Below are 18,516 nucleotides of genomic sequence, written 5' to 3' on the forward strand. Positions count from 1 at the left end.
ACCGGTAACAGCGCGAACAGTTTCTAACCTCTATCGGATAGAAACAGGTCATTCATTCATGCTGCTCATGGCGTCAGTACAAGTGCTTTGAAGCGGGACATGAACGTTTGTCAAAAAGAAAATTCGTCCCTACAGGGTGCCTACATTCCATTGACTCCTTCGATTCCATCGTGCCCAGCCCCCCACCGACCTCTCTCGCATGATAAAGTGTTCGTCGTCCATTCCATCTAAATCTGTTCACCAGACACTGCAGATTTAACCTGCGTTCAGTTTCACCTGGGTGTGATACTCAGCTCTTTAACATAGTCCAGATTGGAACGTTGTTCTTATAGTGTGGATGGATGCTTCATAGCTGACCTGGCTGGCTGGCATGCTGGCTGGCTGTCAAGATGTGAGGGCACAGAGGGGGGGGGGTCTCTTTTCCAATACTATAGTTAAGTATCTTTGTAACATTCCAGTTACTTGTAGAGTATATAAAGTTATGGGCTAATTATTTACTTCTTACCTGAAAGTTAAAGGGCTTTCAGTTTGTTATATTGTTAACTCTTTGAGAAGGGGCCAGCTAATACAGAACACTCTCTTTAACTCATATTGAGCCCTTGTGAATAAGTAAATCAGCCTTTACTGTGGTGGGGGTTTCTGGGACTGTCTGGAAAAAAAAATTGAAAATGGGTTTCATCATATTACAGTATGATTTTCATGGAGAGGCAGAACCTTTATTAATTTGTTGGTAACACTGTCACCACACCATTAAGGTGAGTTTGGGGTTATAAACTTTTTGGAATGGAATATGAACAATAGTTAATATGAAATTCAATCGTATGTATTTTCAGATTGTGAATAAACGTACAGGTCATTGCTTGGATAATTCAGCGGTAGGAGAGAGCACGAAACTTGGAAGCAGGGTAACATTGAGCCCGTGCAGGAGGGACAACATGAATCAGGTAAGAGACTAATTCACAGTTAAGAAGCTTTTAATTCAATTCTCAATATTTCATCACCCCAATCACTGCTTTTTTTAAATCATTAGTAAAATATACACCCACATGTTAAAACCAACTTAGATTTCATAATTTAAAAAAAAAATTTACTTCATTATTTTTCAAAAACAAAAAGAAAGAAGTTTGAGTTATGAAGTTAATGACTTACATTGTGATGGGATTATAGTAAAGGATGACAATTTATGACTGTGAGACTCAAGTCAGGAAAGTTTAAACGCAAGAATGACTTAACTAACTAAATAGAACATTCTTGGATGCCCTGACTCATCTCAATATGTTAACACAAACTTGATAGTGGTGTTGGGCAGGGTGGAGGGAGGGGGGTTGTGGGTAAGAAGGGGAGAGGGCAAGGAAGGTTAGAAAAGTAAAGGAGTTGATGACGAATGAATAAAATTACTAAATAGAACATTCCTGGATCCCCTGACTTGCCTCAATGTATTACCTAAAACTTGAGAGTGGTGGTGGGGAGGGTGGTGGTGGGGAGGGTGATGGTGGGGGGTGGTTCTGGGGAAGAAGGAGAAGGGGAAAATATTCTTGAAGTGGCACATATTTGGAGTGGTGTGCACTGGAAAGGTGGGAGGGTCACATCCAAGCAAAGTTTTTCCAACGGGTATCGATCGATCTTTAAAAGAAGCACTTTGGAAAACTTTTTATTATTATAATTTTTGAATGTCATAAAAAACTAGAAGCAAGACAGGGGACCTATTCATTCAGATTCTTAAACCTTTGCCATAAAGTTCCTTTATTTGAAATAATAATCCTATTGTCAATCAGGCTGTAATGGTTCAGTCAGGGGTGGGGGGGGGGGGTGGGGCGAAGGGAAAGGGGTAGATTTTTTCATTCAACCTGGACAGCAACCTGGTGCAGACCCACTTTATTCAAACTCACACACACAACAAAAAATTAGGAGTATTTATTCATCACAAGCTTGCATTTTGAGCTACTGTTATACACGTAATCAATTATACTCTAATATATGCCTAGGAATGCACCTTCAGACAACTCAGTTTTCGATTTGGTCTTCTTTTCTGGGGGGTGGGGGGGGGAATGATCCCAGACCCCCTTCATGGAATTCTGTGCACTCCACTTTGTTTTTAGCATCTTGAATAATCATGATCTAAAGACTTTTAATGTCTCTGACCCTGTTTGAAAAAAAACATATCTACAATCTTTTCCAATCGTTGTCCTCTTCTCAAACTTTCCGTGCGATCTACATGGCAGGTGGTGATGCTGAATTCTTACGACCAGCTTCAACATGACCGATATTGTCTGACACCGCAAGGAGAGGATAACTTTGTCTCTCTGGAGCTCTGCGCCCTCGGCAAGACGACAAATGCCAGACGCCAAGAGTGGAAGTTTGACACAAAGGTATTATTATTATTTAATCACATCTCATTCCAACTTCTTCCGTAAGTTAACTGTCCCTCAGGTCCTTATTTACAGTTTTATGGTCATTTCAGGACAGCCTGTGTCATCGTCACATCGTACTGCTTTTCACTGTATTACTAATATCAAGTATGTTGTACACCATCACTATACATTACGTCAGATTCATGCAGAAAATAGGTGAATGTTACATCATCGAAACCACTGTGCAGTTTTGCATTCTGGTTACAAAGTCACAGAGTATCTCTATACTTATATGGTCTCGTATTTTGTCTCACAGAACGACCATTTACTCCACGCCAGGACCAAACAGTGCCTGACGAGGAGTTCTGGGACGATGACCCCCCTGACGGATGAGAAACAGTTTGTGATGATTCAAAATTGTTCGGACACACAAGAGCAAACCTGGATAATGCAAAGTATTTCTCTCACAAGAAATCCTGGATAGCGTTGCAGTCTGATCTTCTCGAATCAATTGGACTGATCGGTCTTCCGATCGGTATGACCGATCGGTTTTCCTTTTCTTGCCCAGCTGACAGATCTTAAACGACAATCTTCTGGAAAGTTTGAAGTTAAAGGCAGAGTTGCAAAAAAACTGGAATTTTCCACATTGGCTACGTATGAAGGCGTGCAAGTTAAGCGGCTATGCAGTCAACTTGATGTGTGTGAGTGTGTAGTATAAAATAAATCCAAAAACGTGTAGGTGATTTTTTTGAGCATTGAAGCATGAAATCTGGCTACCGTTTAATAGTACATACTTGAAGCTATTTCCCTCTGTTGGAGAAGTTTTTTTCTTCGAGGACGTCGCCTTCTTCAAACTATGGAGGTTACTTAACCAGCAATTTAAAGGAGGTTAAAAATGTCCTACACCACTTTTACAATTAAACAAAGGTGATTTTCTTAAAATAACAAGAAATTAACAGGTGGTAGTAAGTTAGTGTGTTAGTCTTGTAAGAATCAATTATCAGGTCCCCATGTCGTTGAAGGTAACTTTATCTCGAAGGTAAACCGAAATGAAATTGCTTGTCAGAACAGCCAATTTGGGCTGGTTTTGTAATGAAATTAGTTGGTTCAATTAGAGGAGGATATTAGACAACTTTCTTGAGACATATGTGACAATAATGTGAGTGTCGAACAATTGCCAGTCTAAACTTTACCATTCAAAGAAAAAACATGAAATGCTGGGATTTAATTTCCTAACAAGTCACTGAGAGGACTGTTACTCTGGCTACTAGCTAATGGATGGAAAGCATGGTGGAATATGGAAATTGAAGCCAGAGATATAAATATATCAATATTTCAGTTCAAAGTTGAAAATCTTTATAAAAGTGTTCTGCTTTTCAAAGGTATGGTATGGTATGTTACTGACAGGTTTAAGTTTTGCAAGAGCACAGAGAGTTTAAGACAAGCACCTGTCTAGAAAATGTGGTTATTTATCTGTTTAATACACACACACACACATACATACACATAGACAACATAGGAAGGTTTCTTCATGGTGTATGTCATTTTGCCAAAGTCAGTTGAAGTACAGCATCAGAGATGCTCGAGTCAGTGGAAATGTTGACGAAACATAGGACAATCTGTGTAGGCTTCGTAAGAACCAGATCTCTTAGAAGGGCCACCTCCAGATGTCAGATTCATAAAATAGATCTCTTAACATCATCGAAACCACCGTGCAAATTTTTGCTTTTGTTTCGTTTTTTTTTAAATAGCCCACTGCAGATCACTGTAGATTCCGTTGCATTATTCTTGTTGGGGAGTTGTCGGTGGTTGATACAATAATCTTGGTACCCTTTGCCACATTTCATTCTGTGCCCTAAGTTGGATTGGCAGCAGATATTGTCTACGATCATACATGGAAATGACTGTATGGCCAAATTTTGTCATCGCCGTTATGTCGACAATCACTGCAAAATTGAAAATTTTTCGGCGTTTTTGAAGTTAAGACACTATTTTAGCCAAATGATATTCTTATACTTAAGTTATCTCCTTACGGAAATCCCATTTGTCAACGATTGGTTTTGTTCCAAAAATGTTAAAATGTGTAGAGAATTGTATAGTCCATAGGTGACCATGCAGCCGTTTTGCATCAAAGAGTTGTCTGTTGTTCATCGTCTGTGCTATACTTCTTTTGTCTATTAATTAGCAAATCTTGATTGGGACGACTTGTTTGGTACTGGTAGTTCAAGGGTGTTAACCTAGGGTAAAGGAAAGTCCTGTCAATGAACTGATTTGGCATGAAAAGATTAAACTATTTTAAAGTATTCATAAACCAGTAAATCATATTTGAAGCAAATATTGTCTTCCTCTAGCAGCTCTTTACCCTTACTTATGAATGGATAATAGGACTAGACTCATCTCTCTGATGGTTCTAAATGAATGCAATAATTAAGGAATGGATAGTAGGACTAAACTCATCTCTCTGATGGTTCTAAATGAATGCAATATTTTGGTGGTTTTAAGTGGATGTGATGTATATTGTTTAATGCATTTATTGATTTTTTATTTTTATTGTAAGCTGCTAAACAAGATTTAAAAAACCTTGCAGTACTACTGTTGTTTCTTTTTTGTGTGTGTGTGTGCTGCTGAAGGGCAAAAGAAGAAAAGCAGGAGTTGGGTTTGAACCAGGGACCTTTAGATGCAAAAAATTTTACCCTACCACTAGACCATTAGGTGAGAGACTGGTGTAAAATGCTTTACAAATATTTAAAGATCCACTTGCTTGGACTTGGAACATTTTTCAAAACATTTTCTCCACTGATCCTTGTCAGGGAGAGGGGTGCCGCTTTGGAAGCTAGTCAGGGAGAGGGTGGCCGCGCAACTCGCCACAGCCACTTGTCAACCTTGTCAACGAGAGGGGTTACCGGCGAATCCTAAGGACGGCGATAACCCACCCTGGTCTTGAACCCAGCAAATCAGGAACTTCCAGTCGCTCACGGAACTACCGATTACACCATTTTGGTTCCCAATTATAAAACTTTGTTTCTTACCTTTATACTTCTGCTTGTTCCAAAGAACAGAAAATTAAAAGGCTCTAGCTGGGCTTGAACCACAGATATGGAGTTTGTCTGACTCACTCAGATCCAGTGCACTAACCACTGCGCCACTTGAACTGTTGAGAAATAATGCTCGTTTGTAATATTTAAACCTCAGAATTGAAGCATGAAAAGAGCAGAAAATCAAAAGGTGTCTCAGGATAGGGCTTGAACTCTAGTCATGGAGTTTTTCTGGCACTCAGTTCCAGAGCACTACCCACTGCGCCACTTGAACTGTTGAGAAATAATGCTCGTTTCTAATATTTAAACCTCAGAATTGAAGCATGCAAAGAGCAGAAAATCAAAAGATGTCTCTAGATGGGGCTTGAACTCTAGTCATGGAGTTTTTCTGACACTCTCAGTTCCCAAGCACCAACCACTGCGCCACTTGAACTGTTACAAAACCATGGTCCTTTCGGATATTTAGACCTCCGAATTGAAGGATGAAAAGAGCAGAAAATCAAAAGATGTCTCTATATGGGGCTTGAACTCTAGTCATGGAGTTTTTCTGACACTCAGTTTCAGAGCACTAACCACTGCGCCACTTGAACGGTTACAAAATTATGGTCGTTTCAAATATTTAAACCTCAGAATTGAAGCATGCAAAGAGCAGAAAATCAAAAGATGTCTCTAGATGGGGCTTGAACTCTAGTCATGGAGTTTTTCTGACACTCTCAGTTCCCAAGCACCAACCACTGCGCCACTTGAACTGTTACAAAATCATGGTCCTTTCGGATATTTAGACCTCCGAATTGAAGGATGAAAAGAGCAGAAAATCAAAAGATGTCTCAGGATGGGGCTTGGACTCTAGTCATGGAGTTTTTCTGACACTCTCAGTTCAATAACTCAAGGAGTGTTAGCTCAGTGGTTAATTAATGCCGGTGCCTTTCAATGATAAGGTCCCGATTCGAGTCACTCCAAGATTAATGTATGTCGTCCAGTTACAGAGTTGTTGACAATTCATAATCATGGACGTTAAATATGTCCACATTGTAGAGCACTAACCACTTGAACTGTTGAGATATAATGGGGGTTTCGAATATTTAAACCTCAGAATGGAAGGAGTAAAAGAGCAAAATTGATGTGTCTGGAAGGGGTTTTAACGCTAGACATGGAGTTTGGCTCTCTCAGTCACAGAACACTAACCACTCTGCCATAGTAACTGCTGAAACATTCTGCTTGTTTCTAGAATGTTGTTTCGGGCGGGGCTTGAACCCTAGACAAGGTGATGTCTTATTATTTGGTTGCAGAGCACTTAGTGCTGTGCCACAGTAACTGTTGACATATCATGCTGGTTTCTTCAGAATTGGAGGAAAACAGCAGAATTCGCAAGTTAGCCTATTGTGGTTTGAACCTTAGACAAGGCATTTGTCTGACTGTCTCAAGTTACATAGCACTAACCACTGCGCAACAGTAACTGTTTAGAAATACTGGACACTTGGGGAAGTGAATATTGTTGCACCATACACATGCAAGTTTTATATTTCAGTAACTGGGAACCAACTTATTGTGTCAGCTGTACAGTGGCGGCGCCAGGAATTTTTAGTTGGGGAGGCTAACGGGGGGCTGAGCCAATTTTTTGGGTGGCTTACAAGATTGAGTGATCGCTGTCCTGGGGGAGGGGTATAAGGGGAGGGTGACCCCCTCCCCTTTTGAAATTTTTCCCAATCCTGGAAAGGCCTACATGCAAAATGGTGGCATTTAGCGAGGCTTTTGTCACCTGAAAATTTCTCCAAAAATATGCATTTTTTTGTGAGTAACTTTAGTCAAATTAGAATGGAAGATACCAATTCACAGTTTTCGTATCACTAAAATAATTGAGAAACAACTCATCAACACCTGGCGGATAAAGCTGGATTCTGAATTGTTTTTATCAGTCACCAAAACAAGGCTTCCTGCACCACAACTGAGTCACTGACTATTACCATGTGGAAAATTCATCAAAATTTCCATTGACCATTGTAGCACTGCGTTATGGCTGACAAAATTTGGGTAGGCTATATTGTTGCAATGAGGTTTTTTTTTTTTTGGCCTATTTCAGTTGGGGGGGCTAATGGGGGGCTGACTACTTCAGTGGGGGGGGGGCTAAAGCCCCCAAGCCCCCCCCCCCTTGGCGCCGCCACTGCAGCTGTAAAATCTCTAAATTAAGTACCATTGCGGTTGAATTCCATACTTAGTATGTGAATGCATCTTAGTGAGTAGAAGAAACCCTATCATCATCTGTGGTAGTCAAATGTCATTGGAGGTCATGGTCTGAAAACCTTGCCAACTCAATAACTCCACCTTCGAGAGTAAATGAACTGTTGCTTTTCATCGCGGTCAGATGTCTTAGAGGTGAGTCTCAAAACTGTGTAAACTTGATTTCTAAAGCAAAGCTTGTTTGCTTTTTGGATCAAGAACAAGAAACCGAATTTTTCATTGAGGTCAAAGGTCGTATGAGGTCACCAGAGGTCTTGAAAACTCACATACTGCATAACTTCAATGAATGATGAACTTCATACTTGATGTGTGGATCCAACTTAGTAAAAGAACCGTTGAATTTTACAGAGTTCAAAGGTCATTAGAGGTCATCAGTGGTCGAATTCTGAAACCCTTGTAACAGCAAGTACTTCGAAGTGTAAAGCTTCACGTAGGTCCTGCTAGGATCGAAACTTCAGGCCCTCTTACTTTTACACATTCTCCTACACAGGCTCTTTAGTGGATACGCAGTTTGCTAACAGTTTGGTTTTATTTTGAGCTTCAATGAACTTCAGACTTGAGATGTGGATGGACCTAATATTTTATAAAGTACAAGAACATTGTTTGCACAGTTTTCATTCATGTTTGCATACAAAAAATGTCGCTTGGCTTTCTCATTGATTTGTAAGATTGTCATTAGGGCATTAAGTCACCACTATCAAATAAACAAAGATAGCCAGAATGCAAAAATGCATTGTGGTTTCGATGATGTAACAAGCAGTTTTCATGAATCTGACATAATGTATAGTGAGGGTGTACATGTTTACAAGGGTTTCACGATTTGACCTCTGATGACTCCAAATGACCTTTGACTAAACACAATAGGCTTCTTTAACTCAATATGGTACTTTTACGCACTAAATTAGAGGTGGGCCTAAGCTTCCAGTATTGAGATATCATGATATCATGTTTACAAGCTGGGCGTCACAAACGCACACACACAAACACACACATACGCCATCATGAATGCATAGGTTACGATTATCATCGACAACAAAAAATAAGTAAAAGAAAAAGCGATAATATTTCATTTGATTTATTCGCACAAAAAACACATCACGTTTGAACTTTTACAAAGCAAAATTTCACGCGTACATTTCTTTGAATGGAACCTGCCTTCAAATTTTGATAAGATTCTCCTACTTAATTATTTAGTCTTTATTATTACCTACCGAAAAACTTAAGATCAAATTCTGGATGTAAAATTAATACCAACAACAACACAGCTGTCTTCTCCTTATTTCGATGTAAAATGCAGATCTAATTGAAAGAGTAAATTAAATTCAAAATTTTAAGATTTTAAGATTTCAAGATTTTAATTTATTTTAATTATTTAGACCTCCCTGTCCCTCTCCTTACCCGGCACCCCCCCCCCCCCCCCCGCTTCATCAATTACATGTGGCAGTACGGATTAATACCATTCGATTATGAAAATCTTGTTACACACTACTGAAAGGTTTTCACCTAGTCAACACATTTTGTATTATTTTGCATTTGTCATATTTCAAAATAGAATCTTGGATAATCAAGCTAATCAAATTGTGTTATGACAGGATATTAGTTGCAACATCAAAAAATGAATAAATAATAAACAAAAGGGGGGGGGATGTAACAACATATAAAAGTACTTCATAGTATGTATACATATATGGACTCATTTATGTAGTAAAGTCAATGTTTGGTGGAAGTTTCTGACTGATCGCGATGCAACTGGTTACTGTCATTCAACAATTACCTTCTTTTCTACAATCGGTCTAACTCCGACAGCGTGTTCAGACACTTAAGTATATAAAGCAGGGATGAGCCTGGGGTAAAAACTAATCACAGAACTTTGCAAAAATTGCGGTACAGGCTCCAGTTTGCGTATACTACAGTGTGTTAGGATAATACTTTTTTGTCCCCCAGGTAGAAAAGAAATCACGGATATTCCGCGAATTCGCGGAAAAAGCTCATGCCTGATAAAGGTTTACAGCACTCATAAAAGCAAAGCCTAACATGTGAAGAATGCCACTTGGAAATTCCATTATCCAAACATAAAATATAAACCCCTCTTAGAATGATCAGAGGGTCAAAGAATCACCAGATGCTGTTGATTGCCACTTTTTATCAGACGATTCTTAAACTTATGTCTACCACTGAAATAACCCCAAGGAAAAATTACCATGGTGTGCAAAAAACTTATCGACAGATTGAAGGAACTCTTATGCACTTTTTCCAGATACACTGTGTTGTTAATGTTTTATATCGTCAGTAAGTTATCAAGTTTACAAAGATTGTCGTGGTTGATTCAATTACGATTGTGGAATCTATCTCCAGTGGTTACTGGTGGTAACTGCTAATATGTCCATCCCCACCAACCAATGTTAGCTACCACATCTTCAAAATGAAAGATACTTTTGAAGTAAAGTCATCCAAAATTTGAGAGACCTGGCAGAAAAAAAAAAACATACAACGATCCATTCACAACCCTGTGCTCCTTTTAGTACATTGAGACTATAACCTTGCTATCATGACATTGTTTCATCGAGTATCACAAGTCCCTTTGAAAGGGGAATACGACAAAATGACTCATATATTGCACCTCTATTCATTCCCGTTCAAAGACGGGGGGTTTTACTACCGAAGTTCCTGAATTTAATATGCTATTTCATAGCTCATGTACAATTGTGATCCATGCCCCACCCCCCCACCCTTCCCACAAAATTACATTTGTTACCCTTTAGTGGCATGAGACTAAGGTTGGACCTAAGTTTTTATGTTTACACATACTTAAAAACTGACAGATTTCTACACACTTTGTATGTATCTGATGTACCTCAGAACACTATTTAATAGTACCTCTGGTAGTTTCCAGATGCTTATCATGCTTGGTAATTACAATAAGGAATCAAAATACACAAAAAAAGACAGATTTTATCAAATTTTAGATACTTTCTATATTCGAATGGGTCTCCTCCAAAGAGAAGAAAAAGTGAAACTTCGAAGGTGACATTTTTCACGGAAACCACTTCTTTTGATGTTTTTAGTATTTATTCCCCATTCCTCGATTCATATTTTCAAATAGAATTTCATTTCAGTTATTCTTGAATTTCGTCTGATTGGATCAGAGAGAAACATCTATTATATCACAAAGTCATATGAATTTTCATATGGAATTTATCCTGGGGATCAAAGGGCCTTCGTTGATGTCCAGTTTCTTATATACATACAATAGTTTCCGATGATGCAGCAATACAAACAACATATACAAAATAATGGTTTTTTAAACTACTAATATATATGTTTTTCTATTTTCTACTCTATTAAAAGCACATGTGTTGATATTGAGGGCAGTGTTTCTTAACCTGGGATGTTTGCGCACCCCCTAGGGTGGGTGTGACATTGGGACTCCGGAGGGTGCGAAGCTATGGGCGTAAAACAACAAATTTCCGGAAATAGGGGAGTCCCTGGACTTAACCTTCATCCGCAGAGAAGGAGCAAAAAGTTTTCCGTTTGCAGAGGGGTTGCGAGAAGTGGAAAAAGGTTAAGTAATAAAACTGATTTGAGAGATTAAGAAACTTTGGTGATACAATCTTTCCACACACTCTGTAAAGAAATACACGTTTTCGATTCATTCATGAATTAAGACCGTCTAACTCTGTGAAGTCACTTTGAATACTATTCTATAAACACAAAAGGTTTTATCATCCTATGCTTCAAAGACCCTGTTTAATCAACACATGCTGAGAATTCTACTATTTTTGATTTTTTCTGCTTTAAATGAAGCTATTTCTTTTGTATCATTGTATGGTTGTCATTGCATCATATCAAAAGTATGTGCATAACTTTCCGCCATTCTGGTGCAAATTTGCAGGTGACTGGACTGACATGACATTTCTGGATGTCACGCATTTTTCCTCGAACGGTCGGGACCGTGATGACCGGCTTCTGAAAGATTGGAGGCTAAGTTCATTGTTTAGCCTTTGGCAATGTTTCTGAGGTAATAACTGATTAAGAAGATGCAAAAGTATGGATATTTCTAATTTTTTTTTTTTTTTAAATTTTTTAATTTTTTTTATAAGTCACACAGTCCAGTTGATAACAACAAGATTCCTTGAAGTCCGTTTGAGGAAACCTCTGTACAATACATTACAAAGGTGCTTAGTCGAATTGCAATCCAACTCGCAACCATGAAAGGCAAAATCCTTATTGCACGGTTAACCGTTACGTAGTTCAAAAGTAAAATATAAACTTCAAATGTACCGAGTAAATTAATCTGATTACACTATTTGCCAATACAAAATATCAATGTAAAAATAATGTGGGAAAAAGAAGAAAAAAAATGTCAGCGATTTGTTGAATAAATCCAAATTGTAGAAAACCATGTTTAAACTAATATTTTGTTGTCCCCTCAAAAAAAAAAAATGTAATAATTATTTCAATTTCTTGCTTGGAAACTTCTTGGAGACGGGAATGTTTTCCTCTTCGTTCTTACAAGAACCGGTCGAGGTGTCACAGGTGAATCCATTGGGACAGCAGTGTTTCCCATCATCGCAGCATACGGCCTGAGAGAGAATACAATCGAAAGGAACGGTGAAAGGCATTATGGGAGTCCAGATCTGGCAGAATGTTTTTCTTTTTACAATTTTCTGAAATTGATATTTTTACCAATTTCGAAGCCAGAAAAACACAGTTTCTACTGCAATTTGGGTTGTGGTACGCGTCAAAGTGTGGTTTTACAAGGACTTCTAAAGTGAGCTTGATTCGTAATGACTGACTTTAAGACCTTTCAAAATTAAGTTTGATCAGGGGTGTGGTGGGATTGGTACAGACATAAACCTTTTCAATGCACAGCACACATAGAGGCACTGTGTTATTCCCACATTTGGTAATAAGCAGGCTGGGTTTGGCACATACACAATAAAACATGTGGCCAGGGCCCATAAAGGCACTGCAATTTAATATCAATTGGTTCTATATCGGGGTGGGATTGTTAGGTTCACAGACAAACTGGAGAACGCCCTTGATGAGACTGTGTTGTTACCCGCTCATTTCATTTTCATTCAGTTATCGCTCTCGTCATGACAGCAAGACAAAGTACGGAGCATGTATAGTTTAAAGAACAGACCAGTTGTCACGTTTGCGGAGAGGAGAGTACGCTGGATACCCTTATAAGTGTGGCATGAGAACACTCCTTTAAGGATCATAAAAAGTCCTTAACAGTCCTGCAACAGGACAAATTACAAAGAAAATAAGAGAGGAAATACAAACAGTATGACCTCCAGTCCTCCACCCTCCCACACCCACACCCACCCCTCCCCCCCAAAAAAAGAAGGGGTCAATCTGAAAGATATCCAGTATATATAAAGTTTAAGTGGTGGTATATTAGTGGGATGAGTATCAGTACATGCTGTAGCTATATAGGTGCACTGAATACCTGGCATGCGATATGAGGGGGGAGGGGGGGGTGGGATTAAGCACTTACGTTGGCGTGAGGACAGCACCCATACAGGTCATCTGTTATCCTACAACAAGTGGTATTGGTAGGGCAGGATTGGTACATATCTGGGCATGTAATATCCTCGCTTTTCTTGCTGGGCAGGGATGGTAACTTCTTGGACCACGTCACGTTGCTGGATCCCTTCTGGCACGTCGCGTGTACTACGTCGCACTTGTAACCGCTGGGGCAGCAATGTTGGTGGTCTTTACAGCAAACAGCCTGGGTAGGAACGCAATAGAGAGGTACAAACATGTCATTGGATTAACATTAACATTTCACACCTGGGCGGAAGGATTGACCTCGTCAACAAAGTCTGCCTTAAAGGAGCTTTCCAGGGATTGAGCAAGTCTTAAAAGGAAACATCTCCAGAATCGGAATATTCTGTAGCAATAAAAGCATTTGTTCCCCTTCTTGAACTAGGACATGTCCAGACTAAAAATCTACCTTAAGACATACTTTAATATCTAATTCACCTTTCATTGCCTTCTTTCCAATCTTCACCTCCCCCCTCCCCACCCCCCCCCTTTCACTGAAAAAAAAAAAAAAAATTCTTTTACAATCTTGCAATCAGAAGCAAATTGCCAAAACTACTTCAACAACTGCCACAACTAACTGTGCACTTGCAGGAACCAAAAAGTTATTATGCGACAAAAATATATTAGTAATGAGAAAGTTAGTTCTGCATTGGTACGAAATATGTGATAACATGGATGACACAGAAAAATGGTTATTGTGCAGTGGGGGGAAAGGAGGGGAGGGGGTGACCATGCCACCCCCTCCCCTCCCACCTTTTGAAATCGTTTGCATGATACTGTTAGTGTGTTAATGTTTTAGCAACATTCTAAAATGTATCAGGAAAGAATAGATGAATTTCCTAACACAAGAACCTCAATAACATCTGTCATAAATTTTCAAAAATTATGAAACCTCCAAGATATAGATGTCTTGCTCGGTCAGAATGGGAAAAAACAAAAAAAAATGCCCTTTCTTTCCGGAATTTAAATTAAAAGTAACATGCATGATAAACAAAGTCAGTAGGCCTATTTATCAATCAGTTATTAGTGGCAGATGTAACAGAGACCAACGTAATGCACTTCATCATGAAACAGAAATCGTGGAAGAAGGCAGTTCCTCACGTCTTTCAAAGGACAACAACCGAAGCTCCCCGATTTTTCTTCGCAGCAAGTGAACGCTTCCGGGCAGGAGCTTTTACCGTCTCTGCAAGTTTTGTTCAATGCTAGAGTACTCGGATGATGATGATGATGATTGAGCGTAGGTATTTTGGCGACAGATGGAATTTTTGTCAGGTTTCCGCTGAGGCAGGTGGAACTTTGATCGTAGCACTTAAAGCCGTGTGGACAGCAGTGAATCTTGTCTGGACAACATGTGGCCTGCAAGATGACAGATTTACCACAGATATATCTTTCAGATTCACAAGTTTTGTTTTACACTTGGAATGAATCTGGTTCACTGTCGACTGAGGGCTGTTAAGGGGAGGGGGGAGGGGGAGGGGAAAAGGAAATGCCACAAAGTTGAATTCCAAATCTGTTGATCATCCTTGTAAGTGAACACAAATCCAATTTACCAAACATTTTTTGAATCGGGGTTGGACTGAAAATTTCTGCCTGTGCCTCCACCTACCTGACCCCATTGCTGGGACCACAAATGGACTCGTGTTTAAAAGAGATGGTTGTGATTGCTTAGAATAACCTCATTCTTTGTACATTCTAAGCGATAGACGAATCGATGCTAATAATTATTTGCTATGACACGTACATGCAACGTAGTGAATGTTCAATTATCTTCTTTTCTAGCATACATAAAGATGATATTAAAGAAGTTATGCAGCAAACTGAACCAGCTTTGCATCATGATGCTTGGGAGTTATCATTACAGGTCAAAGGTGAGGATGTTAAACAAGCATGTGAGTAGTCTACTCTAATGTAAAACCAACAGAACGATAAAGGAGCAAGAAGAGGAGAAGGAGGAGGAGGAGGAGACGACGGAGACGGTGGAGGAGGAGGAGGAGGAGGAGGAGGAGGAGGAGGAGGAGGAGGAGGAGGAGGAGGAGGAGGAAGAGGAGGAGGAGGAGGAGGAGGAGGAGGAGGAGGAGGAGGAGGAGGAGGAGGAGGAGGAGGAGGAGGAGGAGGAGGAGGAGGAGGAGGAGGAGGAGGAGGAGGAGGAGGAGGAGACTTGATAGCATGTGAGTTTGTTGACTGAATAAAGTGAGGTAGTTTCCATCTTTCAGAGGAGGGTCTAGGTACGAGATTTGCAGTCAGGATAAAAGTACTTCACACAAAAGAGTCTGTCTGTGTTGATGAAGTTTGAAGTACTGAATTAAGAGGTATCTTCTATACTAATTTACTATCTAATTTCCTTGTGCAGTTTTGTGGATTATCTGTAGCATGTTATTGGATGATACAGGTTTTAATGTACTTGCTAGAATGCAACCTTTAATATAGTCAACTGAAGCAAAAAAAGCAAATATCCAGGCCAGATTCCTTTTCATCATAATTTCGAGGGAGGTGGATGGGAGAGTAGGAAAAGGAAAGGAAGCGGGGGGAAGGGGGGGGGTAGGTGAGGTGGATGGGAGTAGAGTGGAATTGAGAATATCCAACTACTTCATGCAGAGTGAGGATAGAGATGGCATGGGAAATGATAGGAACAGCATACATAGTTCATGTTAAGTATGAAGTTTAAAATGACAGTATAAATTGAAAAACAACTGTTTAAGTTAGAGTTCAAATACTAAAGTAAGTGCCACCAAATGATGTAAGTATGAAAAATTAGTGTGACAAATTTAATAAACGATAAAGTATGGAATGGCAGTATGAATCAAGCGTATTTAGGCTGTACTCACCTGAGGTAGAGGACAGCATGCGAATGCGCCGTTACTTTGCATACAGCATGTGCTATCAGCTGGACATGAACTACCGTCTTTGCACTGAACCAACTTCAGAGCATCGTGCTTCTTCTGTAATGAAGGGAATAAAATATAGTGGTGAAAAGTACTTTTAAAAGATACACATGTTTAAAAAGCAGCTGGGTGTATTACTGTATCATATACTTCACTACACCTGAAGCAATGGAATTTACTTACAGCAACGGTCTGTAAAAACTCAATGATGTTATATCTTCTCAGCTTAAAAGTTTAAGTATGGAATTAATATCTTCAAGTGTGTTATGACAACAATAACATCAGCCCCTGTCTGTAATATGTGAGGAAGGCTAGGCTACTTGTATCTACTATGAAAATGTGATAGGACTCAAGCTCAGTGGTTTTGTCTTAAACTGTGACAGGCTTTCTCGAGGCTTTAAGCAGCTGCTACTGTATAAAGACATTACACAGCCGACTGTAATTATAGTTTGTGTTTGATTGTTAATGATGGTGAGAAAAAAAAATTAAATCAGATCCAATTAGGGAGAGAGGGGCAAGGGGGGGGCTCCCTCTTCTGCACTTTGGTTGGCACTGAAAATTAGCTGCAAAACATGATTTCCTCCAAACAATGTACACTGTGGAAACTTGTAGCGTGCTTCACACACCTGTATTTCTTCTAATTTAGCTATATTTTCTTATCCACCTGTGTTTTGGTGGTAATTTCGGTATAGCCTGCCTTTATTTGTCTTCCAAGCCTCTTTTTCACAGAAATCCTGGATCTGCCACTGAAATGCAACACAACTACAGCCTTGAATGGCATATGCAGAGAGCTAGGGTAATAATATCCCATACTGAAGTGTGTTAGGTCATATGCAGAGAGCTAGACTATTAATATCCCATACTAAAGTGTGGTAGGTCTTAAGCTAAGTATTTGTCTTTCTTACAGGGAGTGAAGACTCGCGCACAAAGAAACGTCTGATGCCGGTAATCTGACCTAGTTTCGAATGAGGTGTAACAGAAGTGTTAGACACCACCATCGATCCCAGAAAATACACACACAGCTTGCTACCATAGGTAATTAGGCACTTGTGTACAGTCAATGCATACAGGCTGCGGTCAATACCCACAGCACATGTGCATAAGCAGCCGATGGACATCTCAGGTCCAGATAAAAGATAACAAGGTATCACGTTTCATTAACGTCTGCATTTTGCAGCGACAAGAGAAAAACTTCACTAGCAAGCAAGGGAAAGTTAACTTTTTCAGAGGGCGGCACGCGGTTTCTTCAATGCCTTTAAAGGTGATACACCTCTGTTGTGACATTTTTAAAGAATTTAAAACTGCTTATTTGAGTTTTAAGTTAAGTTTTTCACAAGGATAAGGACGCCAACAAAAGCACTCATTTGAGACCCAATCCATGTGATTGAGCATGGATGAACTCCACTCAACAACAGTGCAAAGCAGCAAATTTGGTATAAAGTCAAGATAATCTATGATTCCAGAGAAAGATATGTCAAAGAGGAACCTAACGATCGTGTGCCTGGCAGATCACACTATAACCCCTTAACCGCACCTCCACCTAACCGATGGTGAAAAAGGACTTTGACTGCAAGCGTAACCACTTTGCCTTAAGCGATTCTGACAATTCCCCATCTCTCCCCCCACCTCTCCCCAATCTCTCCCCCACCTCCCCATCTCGCCCCCACCTCCCCACCCCAAACTCTCCCCCACCCCCCAAATTTCAGCAGCTGACAATCTCTCTCTCTCACCTTTCCTGGGATTTTCTTTAGAGCCTCTTGGATCCTCTTGTCGGACTTGGCTCGACACCGGGTGGAATTATCGATGCACTCAAAATTTTCGGGGCAGCAATGCGCTTGATCTGGACAGCAGCTGGCATGGCTGGTCGGACAGCAGCTAAACTCATCCTTGAAAGGACAGCACGTGCAGCCTGGAGGACAGATTGTCTATGTAAAAAAGATACAAGTTAGTTTATCCCTCGCAATTAAAAAAAATTACAAAATCTTCGGGGAAAAAAAACCCCCAAAATACAATAAAGTATCCCGATCCTGCTAAAAATACACAGGATTTCATTATTCCACACATTTTAGATATAAAACAATCAAAACTTGATCCTCCATCCGTCATCATCAAATGGTGAAATTCTGCTCTCGGGTTCATTGCCGATTAAATGAGTTTATCGCAAAAATAATTTGTCCGTTACACGGAAATTAGTTTACATTAAATCTTCAAATTTTGCAAAAAGGATTAAAGGTCTGCTTTATCGGCTCCAGTTATAGCACGCTATAGCTAGGAAAGTTTTGTGATTACGTCATCGACCTGCCACGGTCGTAAATCGACCTCAGGCTGTACGATAAGACTGCATAGCTTCTTAACACCATTAGGCTCTTTGTGTAAACACTGTGTGGAAATATGTTCATGTCTACAGTGTAGTTAATTGTACAGCGTTCACACAAAGACCCTCATACAAGAAAAAAT

The 18,516-nt window shown here is 39.8% G+C and overlaps 2 protein-coding genes across 2 annotated transcripts in view; one reads left to right on the forward strand and one right to left on the reverse strand.

The window, feature by feature from the left end:
• The window catches only part of LOC139958994 (polypeptide N-acetylgalactosaminyltransferase 1-like), a 61,704-nt gene extending 56,767 nt beyond the window's left edge, over window positions 1-4,937 (forward strand). The window contains exons 10-12 of the mRNA XM_071956464.1: window positions 834-944; window positions 2,223-2,369; window positions 2,668-4,937. Of these exons, the coding sequence (XP_071812565.1) occupies window positions 834-944; window positions 2,223-2,369; window positions 2,668-2,835 (426 nt within the window). The 3' untranslated portion in view covers window positions 2,836-4,937. The remainder of the gene's footprint in view (window positions 1-833; window positions 945-2,222; window positions 2,370-2,667) is intronic.
• A 3,746-nt stretch (window positions 4,938-8,683) lies between these two features.
• Window positions 8,684-18,516, reverse strand: part of LOC139959168 (uncharacterized) — a 28,260-nt gene continuing 18,427 nt past the window's right edge. The window contains exons 24-28 of the mRNA XM_071956767.1: window positions 17,790-17,984; window positions 16,003-16,116; window positions 14,279-14,533; window positions 13,128-13,361; window positions 8,684-12,207 (exon numbers count right to left, since the gene is read on the reverse strand). Of these exons, the coding sequence (XP_071812868.1) occupies window positions 12,076-12,207; window positions 13,128-13,361; window positions 14,279-14,533; window positions 16,003-16,116; window positions 17,790-17,984 (930 nt within the window). The 3' untranslated portion in view covers window positions 8,684-12,075. The remainder of the gene's footprint in view (window positions 12,208-13,127; window positions 13,362-14,278; window positions 14,534-16,002; window positions 16,117-17,789; window positions 17,985-18,516) is intronic.

The sequence above is a fragment of the Apostichopus japonicus genome, chromosome 18, assembly GCF_037975245.1.
Source record: "Apostichopus japonicus isolate 1M-3 chromosome 18, ASM3797524v1, whole genome shotgun sequence".
Taxonomy (NCBI): Eukaryota; Metazoa; Echinodermata; class Holothuroidea; order Aspidochirotida; family Stichopodidae; genus Apostichopus; species Apostichopus japonicus.